The 10,630-nt window shown below is 32.7% G+C and overlaps 1 protein-coding gene and 1 long non-coding RNA gene across 3 annotated transcripts; one reads left to right on the top strand and one right to left on the bottom strand.

Annotated features, from left to right (window-relative positions):
- Positions 1-1,218: 1,218 nt before the first annotated feature.
- LOC143571162 (uncharacterized) lies at positions 1,219-4,296 on the bottom strand. Of its 2 annotated transcripts, XM_077056660.1 has the most exons (8): positions 4,028-4,296; positions 3,908-3,929; positions 2,997-3,053; positions 2,824-2,905; positions 2,639-2,734; positions 2,421-2,545; positions 2,310-2,328; positions 1,221-1,560 (listed from the first exon to the last, which is right to left on the bottom strand). In XM_077056660.1, exons 1-8 carry the CDS (start codon positions 4,125-4,127, stop codon positions 1,294-1,296), a joined length of 768 nt encoding a protein of 255 aa, XP_076912775.1. In that variant the 5' UTR covers positions 4,128-4,296; the 3' UTR covers positions 1,221-1,293. The 2 variants fall into 2 exon arrangements, with proteins under 2 accessions (XP_076912774.1, XP_076912775.1); XM_077056659.1 differs by lacking the exon at positions 2,310-2,328 and having other exon boundaries at positions 1,219-1,560.
- A 3,036-nt stretch (positions 4,297-7,332) lies between these two features.
- LOC143571161 (uncharacterized) lies at positions 7,333-8,602 on the top strand. Its single transcript, XR_013142049.1, has 3 exons — positions 7,333-7,494; positions 7,669-7,797; positions 8,417-8,602. It is a non-coding gene; the product is annotated as an uncharacterized LOC143571161 (long non-coding RNA).
- Positions 8,603-10,630: the final 2,028 nt, after the last annotated feature.

Raw genomic sequence — 10,630 nt, 5'->3', positions numbered from 1 at the left:
ACTGAAAGTGCTACATGAAAACAATTCAGCATTCAATATTGCCTAACCAAATATATATACTACCATGATTATTTTCCTATTGTGACTTGCAAAAATATGATTATTCAATAGGTTTGCTAAAGTGAAAACCTAGAGTAATACTCCGTAATATATCTTCACAACATTTAAAAAAAAAATAGAAAACACACATTACTTCTCGTTATCATAAAGAAGAAAACATACTTGATGCGATACTTTTCCTTAGTCATAGTTTTATCATATTGGGTTTTTTCTAACAAGATTTTTTGCTTAGTCTTAGTGATGATAATTGACTTTTATGCTTTAAAATCTATATTTCTATCATTATATTTTAAATATAACATTTTTCTCTCTTGAATGATCAGTTTTTCATTTATTAATTTTTTTAACGCTTGAAACTATCACTAATATCCAAGCAAGTCTTCATGAGATGAAATATCAACCATTCACACTGATATTCAACATCATTTCACCCTTAGTCATAATGATAATAATTGTCTTTTTCCCTTGCATTTTTCTCTATTATCATATATAACTCTCTCTAAACACACCTTTTTCAAACTATATGAAAAAAGAGGCCACATTATTTTGTTTGGTTCAAGAGAAACGAAAAGAAAGTTATCAATGATCCTTATTAGATTTTTACCATTAACTAAAGCGTCTGAAAGCATCGTTTGTGGTCATTTACAGGCTACATAATAACATAAGTTGTTTTGTTATGTTGTTTGCTTTCAACGTTCATCGTTTAATTAGGTATGTTTGACACGCTGACAATCAATGATATAATCATTTTTTAAATGATTAAAAAATAAAATAAAAAGGTATGACAAGATGAACTATAAGAAAGGATAAAAACTATAAAACAAAGTTGAAAGATTGACACCTATAAAATCATGAAAATGTTATAATTTTTTGTGAAGCTCAAGCTACAAACAAATTGCAATGTGTCTAATGTCACGAAATAAGAGTTGTTGGATATGTAGATCAAGACATGCCATTGGTTTTCAAATAAAATATAGAATGAAAAAATATTTACTAGGTTTAGCATTGTACCTTTTTTAGCCTTAGGTGATTTGTACACATTAACCATACATGATGAAAACAATAAACATACCAATTACCAAAGTAATCAAATATCCAATCAATAGAAGTGGTGTACAAATTTCTCAGATCACGGAAAAAATGTAAAAAGAAAAGGTTTCAAGAAATTCAATATTCAAAGCAGAAACATATTTCATTCACAAAGACACTCTTCAAATATTCAAAGATTTACCTTTAGTAACCTGGGGCTGGGCACCCCTGTGGAGGGTAACCAGCAGGCGGGTATCCTTGAGCTTGAGGTGGTGGAGGGTAACCAGCAGGCGGGTAGCCATGAGCTTGTGGTGGTGGTGGTGCTGGTGGGTAACCATAGGGTTGTTGTCCATAACCGACATTAGGAGGATACGGTTGATCAATCCTTGACATTTGCTGCACGGGTGGAACCGCCATTGGTTGTGGTCCAAACTTTCCATCTCGTTTGTCCATTTCCACCTTGTGTTGTGTCTGCAAAAGTTTATGTTCGTAAACACATGTCTCATTCGTTAATTTATGTTCGTGAGCGTACGTTTATATCTGTTCGTTTATGTTCATTAGTTTATGTTTGTTCGTTTACGTGTTCATTTAAATTGTTAAGCCAGTTACAATAGTCTAGTTTTATTAAATTTTTAGGCTCAATATAACGATATTCGTGTTTACTTTTTAGTGGGTGTTTGTTCAATTATATCCGTTCATAATAGCTAATCTATGTTCAGTTATATTCATTCGCTTATGTCAGTTTACGTTCGTAAAGCCTTCACTTATACTATAAACGAGCAGACATAAATGAGCATGAGCACGTCCATTTTTTTAACAAACGGGCGCGAACAAGAAAACCCTATTCATTTAACTGTTCATGCTCGATCGTTTGTACGGTCAAAGTTAAACAAAATAAACACGAACATACCCCTTTCGTGTTCCGTGTTCATTTACAAGCCTAGTTGTGATTATGTTCTATCTTTAACGGATCAATGGGTTTAACTTAATAAGATTTAAATAAAATAAACGGGCCAAAAATCATTTACTATCTATTAAAATGCATAAAACTACCTGCATTACTTCATTGGAAAAGATCAGATAAATAATGTACTACTATAGCATTGTGGGTCGACACAAATTACCCGTCCTAACCCGATACTGATAAACCCTATTAGAACTGGTTGCTAAAGGTACTTAATAAATAGATTAATTTTTATTATGTAGCCATTTTTAATTACCTGCATGCACGCACAAACCCTACAAAAGGTAAATTACAAAAAACATGTTAGAACTCATCTTTAAAAATATTAACCAAATGTATCAAACTAGAGAAGAAAGAAATGACATACGTGCAATAAACCAAATCAGCTAAGCAATTTAGCAACTGAGATGCCTCACTGAGTTCTTCACTTCCAACAATACAAGCAACAATGGAGAATATGCACGCAAGTTGTTGGAGGCAAAACATGAAACCCTACATTTTATATTATGACCACAGAGCAAGTTAATTAAAAGTTAAGACAGTAAATAGCAATAAACATAAAAAAAAGTTTCATGACAAAATTACAATGATGCAGTTATCGCATTGTGTTGTTTGTATGTTAAACTCATCTTGCAACAGAAACCGAGTGGATGCTACTGAGTTCCCAAAGCACAAGAAGACCTGAAGATTACAACATATATATAAGTGCTACAATAACATAATTCTAAACAGTTACAAAGTTGTATAATAAAATAAAAGCAGTTGCATACCTCAGTACAAAGGCATAACTCAGGGCATTTGCTTTCTCCACACCTACCACTACATGGCATATATCCAGCACAACATGTATACCTATGACAACCACAGAACAATATAAATTATGAAATAGTTATTTTCCAATGAAATGGAGTTTAAACTTTAAATGATGTAGAATTTTACATACCGTGACATATCATTGTAGAGAGCTCGCTTATGGAGTAAGTATGAGACACATGGTCCACTATCATATCTATAGAGTTACAGAAAATGCGTATTAGTACAGAATGTTGATAACATCAATATTTAAATGTTATAACAATGTTCAAACATCCAAAGAAAATGTGTATATGGACAGAATAATTTCATGAAACAACTACCATTTACAAATTTACAATATCTAAATAGAACTTCTAATCAGTGTTGTAAAAAATGGGATTAGGTGCCGCTAATCGGTGATTAATCTGAAATCGGAGGGCTACCGATTTGATTTCACTTAATCGGTCCCTAAAATCAGTGCCAGTCCTCGCTGTAAACCGGTCAAATTTGATAATGAAAAATTCAGTCAAAATCTTTAAAGTATATGAAAACATTATACTTATTTTAAAAATTATATATAAATATTATTATTATTTATGTGTGTGTGTGTCTACATATAATTTTGAAAATTTATATTTAAACTCCTACGCGAATAATACCTATTAATCACTATTCGGTACCCCACCATTGCGCATAGCGAGTTTTACAACACTGACCAAGAGAATAAGAATAATTTTACAGAAGAGTGTGATCGAGCGTCATGAGTTAAACCAGTTTCATGTCTGATTGTTTTGACTCGATCCACTAACCTAATTTCAAAAGAACTGACAAATTCCTAGCATGATCGTTTACAAATCATAGATCCAAGTCATGAAAACAAATAATAATTAAAAAATAATACCTAACATTATAGAACTGAATACAAATTTATCAAACATTCAAACATTAATCAGTAAACGATTAACAAAGAACACACAATCTGCTTCATATATGAACACATTGTATCAACAAGAGGCAGATCAGCGATCTAGAACCAAAAGCTCAAAATGAGGCTCTTACCAGAACAACGCAAAGCAGCAATCTACACATTCACAGAATTAGAATCATCAATCAACTAATAATAATAATTAATTACATGAAAATACTAAAAATGAAGTTGAGATTCGATTGATTACTTACAAGGAGTGTCAGCAGAGATGGTGCTCATGAGATCGGTGTGCCATACATTCCGGTAGCTCTGACGGAGCTGCATCTTGTCCAAATGCTCTTGTGACGCCATTTGAGATGATGCTATTAGTTATTACAGAAGCTAGGGTTTCGAATCGATTGAGTTGAGTTGAATAATAATTAATGGAATGAAATTGAATTGAAGAAGAGTCCGTAAAGTATTCGATGTTGACTTTACTCCACGGAAGTTGACTAGAGATGAAGAGGAAGCACCATGTGACCTTCCTTTAATGAAAGACTCTTAATATTACATCTAAACCCCTTACTTAAGTTTGAAAACTTGTTAGGGGTGAGAAAAACCGACAAAACTGAACCCGCTGAAAAGTGGTTTTCCGTTAACTTTTTAATGTTGGTTAACCGAATGAAATTATACAAATTTTCATATATTTCTAGCTTTTATATATTCATTTTATGTATTTATATATGTATCTCATGTATTTATACACTTAATTCATGTATGTCAATTTCATGTTCATGTATTTAGTCCATATTTGATTTTGGTTATTAAGCGAACCGAAATAAATACCAAAAATAAATATAACTGAATACTCCATAACACAATAGTCCATTTGAACATTGTTTTCTATATTTTCCATTTTGTAAAAAATATAGAATTTATACAAATTTTCATATCACGTTATCAGCACCTTTTATAAATTGTAATAAATACGTACTTATGACGTGTTACGATAACATAATATAAAATCCGAATTCAATCTATTAATTTGCATCATAGTATATTAACCATCAATCTTTTGTTTCTTGCATCTATGTGGGACTAAACCTTTTTCTTTTAAACACAAGTGAAATATGTCGACCATTCACTTTACAAATCGAACTATCATTATGAACCGCATTCATTCTCAGTATACATAATTGAATTTTAATCACAACTTGGGCTTCAAAAGAAGAAGAAGAAGAAAGGCCAACGGCCAACCAACCATGTGAGGTCGCATGAACCAGTTACGTGGTTGCTTCGCTAACCCACGGATGTTAATTTATATAATTATAATTATAATTATAACTGGTTAATATGCTACTACGGCTGCTTTCAAGTTAAAACTGAAACTAGCGGAGCTCAACTTTCTAATTGTTGACTTATTTGGTGGTTAAGCTTATTTACAAGTGTTCATAGACAAAATTTAGTTTTCAACTTTTAAATTGTTTCTTGTCACGTGTAACATTTCTTTTTGTAGATGCCAAGTATCTGTCATATATGATCCACTAGCCATGTGTCTGCTCATACTACTGCAAAAGGATGTAATAGAGACAACAGGTTATGAGGAAACAAACGATACATTGTTTTCATAAACTGAACTAACTACAAGACAATCTTCAAATAAGTCAACATACATTTATTTGTAATTGTAACCCTTTTACCGCGATAGTTTTTGAATCAATTACATCAACCATATTATTATTCACACATATTTAAAGTCATATAACCAAACACGATATGTTTAACTCATTCATCTAAACGTGTCAAACGAGTTGACGGAATGACGAGTAGTAATCAAGATGTAAATGTTTTAATCAATTTAGTGGATTGTATTAAACGTGTCGATTATGGTTAGTGGATCGACATGCTTAATAAAACATATTGGCAAATCAACATATTTAATTAAAATATTATAACATATCAATTGAACATGTCCTATTTGTTTAACATACTAGATATTACGACTTAAAACCTTATTATATACATATCGTCACGGCCTCACCTACCATCATCACTAGGTGTTTGAAAAGAAGACAAAGTTAAGGGGCACATCAGAAAACCTTTTTATATCACTATATAATATTGCATAAGTGGACTACTTTCTAGTTGTATTTTAAGTAGTGTGCTTTTAAACTGCCCTCCTCTTGCCAAAAGATGGTGTCCTCTTCTTCTATTAGAGAGAGAAAGTGCCATCTCTTTCTCTTGTTTCAAATGCTTTTTTGATCATTTCCAAATAGCATCCCTTAACCTTCATAAATATTGAAACAAGAGATTGTCATAGTTTCAAGTCCCCCTTTTCGTTATCACAAATACAAAGTATGTTCCCTTAATTATCTAAGTTGTAACTTCAAGTCTTTGAGTTCCATTTCAAAACCGCTCCTCTTTCAAAAACATTGGCATTTTGATTCAAAAAGGTTGTGATTCTTAGGTTTTCATGTTTTCAAGACATCAACATTCAAGTTTCTTCTGTACTACCAACAAAAAGGAAAAAAAATAGTACTGTAATCGTCAAAGATTCAGTTTTTACCTTTTTCACCTATTTAAATGTGACTTTTCAAAATTTTCGAAATCTAAACTCTTTTGAGATTGTCATAGTCACCGAGTTCCATGCTTTTCACCAACCAAAAGTAACATACTATTTCGATTTTCTTCTTATGCGAAAACAAGAGATCATTGTATGTTAATTACCTTATTCAAGATTCAATCATACTCATGTCTTATGATTTGTGTGAATTTGAAGAGTGTTTCTTCACTCATCCTTTCTCTCCATTAAGTGATTCTTCCTCCATTGACATACTCAAATCTTTCCAAGAATACAACTACAATTTGAACACCTTGATTCATAATATTCATGAAACCCCACTTGATGAAATTGACCATATTGCCGCAGCCGCCACCACCACCACGACCACCCTCTCCTCCTCCCCACCATGCAGCCAGCTTCAAAGTCTGTCTGCTTACCAAACGGGCAATTCAGTAAATTCTAAAGATTTGTGTCATCTTGAGATCAAAACAGAGGAAAGTCAACTACCCGTACATGATTCTTACATGGACATTAATTCCTTCTTGCCTCATAGCTACGGTTGGTGTGACAATTCGAGGAAGACGTGCAGCACTGGTGGCTTACATGTTAGTCCTCCTTATGCATGTCCAAAGTTTACTTTTTCTTGATCAAAGCAACTCATATTCAACTTCAATATCTGTAGGAATTATACTTTCTATGTACAAATTTAATGACTTCAACATTAGATAGAAAAAATTTTGGTAGGGCCATAAAAATAATAATCTTTAGATTTTCAAAATAAATATTTGACCTTTTTAGCATTGTCACTAGTGAAACTCAAGATTTATTATCATGGGGACGAGTTGGGGGGGGGGGGGGTAACCAAAATCTTATGAAGGGTGGTGGTCGATCTTATGGAGGGTAGCTGCCCCCAAATATCCCACGCATGTAGGTCCGTTACTACTAGAAAGTAGAATAGTTAAATTTTCAAAATTATATATTGACCTTTTAATCTTAAATCTTATTTAGAGCTTGGAAACAAAGCAAACATTGTCATCAAGTCCATTAGGGACAGAAGGATCACTCATGGAGGAAGTAAATTTCAAAGTGGGTCGTTACAGTCCAGAAGAACGGAAAGAGAGAATCTTGAGATACAAAGAAAAGAGGGCGCAAAGAAATTTCAATAAAACAATTAAGGTAATTAAGTTTCTTGTAATATATTAGTTAAATCGCATTACAATGGATCACGTTTAAAACAATATACAAGATATATAAATCATATGGTTATATATTACTTTTAAAGCAACACGTATAAGTGTCTATGGAGTTCAAACATTACGGGCATGCTAACGTTTTCATACTTGGTAAAAGTATGCATGTCGGAAAACTCTTGCTGATAACCGACCAAGAATCCGTGGGAGATTTGCACGCAACGATGAGCCCCAAGCGACTCCTAAGGCTTTTACTTTTCAACGATACGCGAACGAAGATGAATTATGGGTACGTGTTATTTGATTAATATAAAAAATCATTAATAAATAGTCAACTTTTTTTTATCATATTTCTCTCTATTTTAATTTTATCTTCATACATAACCTAATGAATATATTTATCTGATCCGGTTTTTCTTATTATCATAACTATCTTTTTTCCTATGTTATTACTTTTTTATAAAACAAAAGGATGTGTACAAGATGTTACATTCTAGTAATAACAAATGCAATATTGACGAATATTATCTAAATCTATGCTATATTATAATATATTTGAGAACGACATATTAAGAATTATTTAATTTTAAAAGTTTTACAAGCTTTTATTCATATAGATTATATCATAACACTTGATACGTTCACTTTAAGTAATGATAGCTTTTTTAAGGGTAATATTGTTTTTTGAAATCACTAATAAAAAGTATATACTATTTAATAATGTATATCTAATTAACTACATTATTTAATGTAACCATTAATAACTAATTTTATTAAATAATGATAATACTCAAATATAATCAGTGTTTAAAGCTAGTTATTAAAAATAGAGCAGTACAAAAGGTTTTTTGGTTTGTGAGTTGTGAGTTGTGACTACAATTTAACCTATTTTTTTTTCTTGTATGTAGATGGAGGGGTTGCAAGAAGAATACCATGAAGGAATAACAAGAGGGCACATTTTCAATACCTACATGCCCACTGCCCAGTTTCATCAGTTTAGCTATTTTCGTAATTGAAAATAATATATATTTCCCTTAAAATCCATGGGGATAATTTATTAGATGGTTATTACATGGCCATAATAATAAATTAAAAATGTATTATAGATTATCAAAACTTAAATAGTTGTGTTTAAAGGGGGCTAAGTTAGAAGTTAATACACCTTATAGAGGCTCAAAGACAATGTTAGTGTGTTTTGGTTTACTTTATGTAATGTGTAGGTAACATTATGAGTATAAAAACTTGGGAATATTTGCTTTTGTGTCATTAATATTCTTTTATACTTTGGCTTTTGATTAATTATTTCATACATTATACTTCATATTAATTGTGTCATATACATGTAGATTTTTGTGTTAACAAAAGAACCTGTCATGGAATGAAGAGGGTAACGAGTTATGAACTAATAGATTTAGCAGAGCATCCACCTAATAAAAATTGTGATCGTAGATGGCCTCTTACTAAACCTTAGAAACGAACTTTCAAAGGTATTGTTGTCTTAAATAACCGGTTAAATATTCTAACACGATCTTAAAGAAATTGAACCAGGTGTTAAGTGTATGCGTTGAGACGTTTGTGCAAGAATAGTCTGAGTGGACAATAACAAGAAATACGGAGTAGTAAAAGAGAGCTTGTAAATAGATACATACACCCTGAAAGGTTATAAATAGCAATTTAAAATAAATATAGTGTATTTGATAATTTGAGACAACCTATTCTTTGACAATGAAAAGTAACAACATGTACGGTGCTGTTTGTTTTTCCTCAGAAGGACTTCTCCACCTCTTTTGTCTGCACTGAGAAGAGGGCGCGCAGACGTTGGGCTCTGCAGTGTGTTTGTTTTTTCGAAGACGTTTCATTAAAAAACGTCTGCGCGCCCTCTTCTCCCAGAAGTGTTGGTATTATTACTTCTTTAACCTCTTCTCCCAGAAGTGATGAGCCAAGTTGCTACTGATGACTCCACCAGCAATTCTTCACTCTTCATTTTATTCTTTTCATTTGTTGTCACCATAATCTTTGTTTATGGCTGTGTTTTTCTATCGATTGCCGCCATCATCGCCGATTGTTACCGGGTTTGATTTACGAACCCTAGGCAGCGATCGTGTGGTGGTGGCAGCTCTCCGATGTTGGGAAATTACGGTTGTTAAATCTAGGGTTTATGACCTCTGATTGTTACCGGATTCGGTGTGGTGGCTGTACTCCGGTGTGGGGAAGTGATGGCTTTTAAATCCACGGTTTCTGACGCCGGTTGCCGCCTCTGTCGATGTCGATTGACATTTGATTTGGGTTTTTTGGATGGTTGTTTGAAATATGAAATCAGGTTTGTGGCTGTGATGATCTAATGTTGTTCGAGTTAACATCAGCTCAGGATATGTGCCTGGCGTGGCAAAAATGCAGGATGGCAGGTACCCTTGCAGCCATGGCACTTTGAACCTTTTGCACCAATGTTTCGATAGGTCTGAGCCTCTTTATAGTGATTATTAAATCATTGATGAATTTCAAGTTTTAGTTTCTTTTGATATTTATAGATGATGGTATTTGAAGATTTTTGAGTCATATATTTCACCCGAACCATCATCGTTTATACTACTTATTTTTCTTTAATTATTTAAATTTCAGCTTATTTTAGCAGTCTGCAGATGTTAAAAAACAAACAGTCTTCTTGTTGCAGACTGCAGAGTTTTGGTCCACCTCTTCTGCTACAGATGTTGGCAGATGTGGTTTCGCAGTCTTCTGACATTTTACCTCTGAAAAACAAACAACACCGTAGTATGCATGTAAATGGAGAAGTTAAGGTATGTACTCTCTTACAACACTCACTTGTCTCCTTTAATTATTCTCTTACACAAGTACTTAGTTTCCGCATCAAAAGTGGTCATAGGAGACATCTCTCTCTAGTCTCTACGACAAGGCTAATGATGATATGTTTTTCAATTAGTTGATCCATCAAAGTGCTTGGAGATCCATTTTCTTGTAGTGGTTACTCGGATTTTGTTGGTGAAAAACAAAAATCTTCTTAATTGAAAGAACGCGTTTAAAATACATATTTAAATAAATCAAGTATGTTTTTATGTACCCTGTCTTACAAAAATAAGACTATCGTTTTCATTTATCCTTGAGAT

Source organism: Bidens hawaiensis, unplaced genomic scaffold (assembly GCF_021521415.1).
Source record: "Bidens hawaiensis isolate Kalapana, Puna unplaced genomic scaffold, B.hawaiensis_p1.1 tig00025205_1, whole genome shotgun sequence".
Lineage (NCBI taxonomy): Eukaryota > Viridiplantae > Streptophyta > Magnoliopsida > Asterales > Asteraceae > Bidens > Bidens hawaiensis.
Note: the sequence above shows the minus strand (reverse complement) of the source record. Positions and strands in the feature narration are given on the sequence as shown.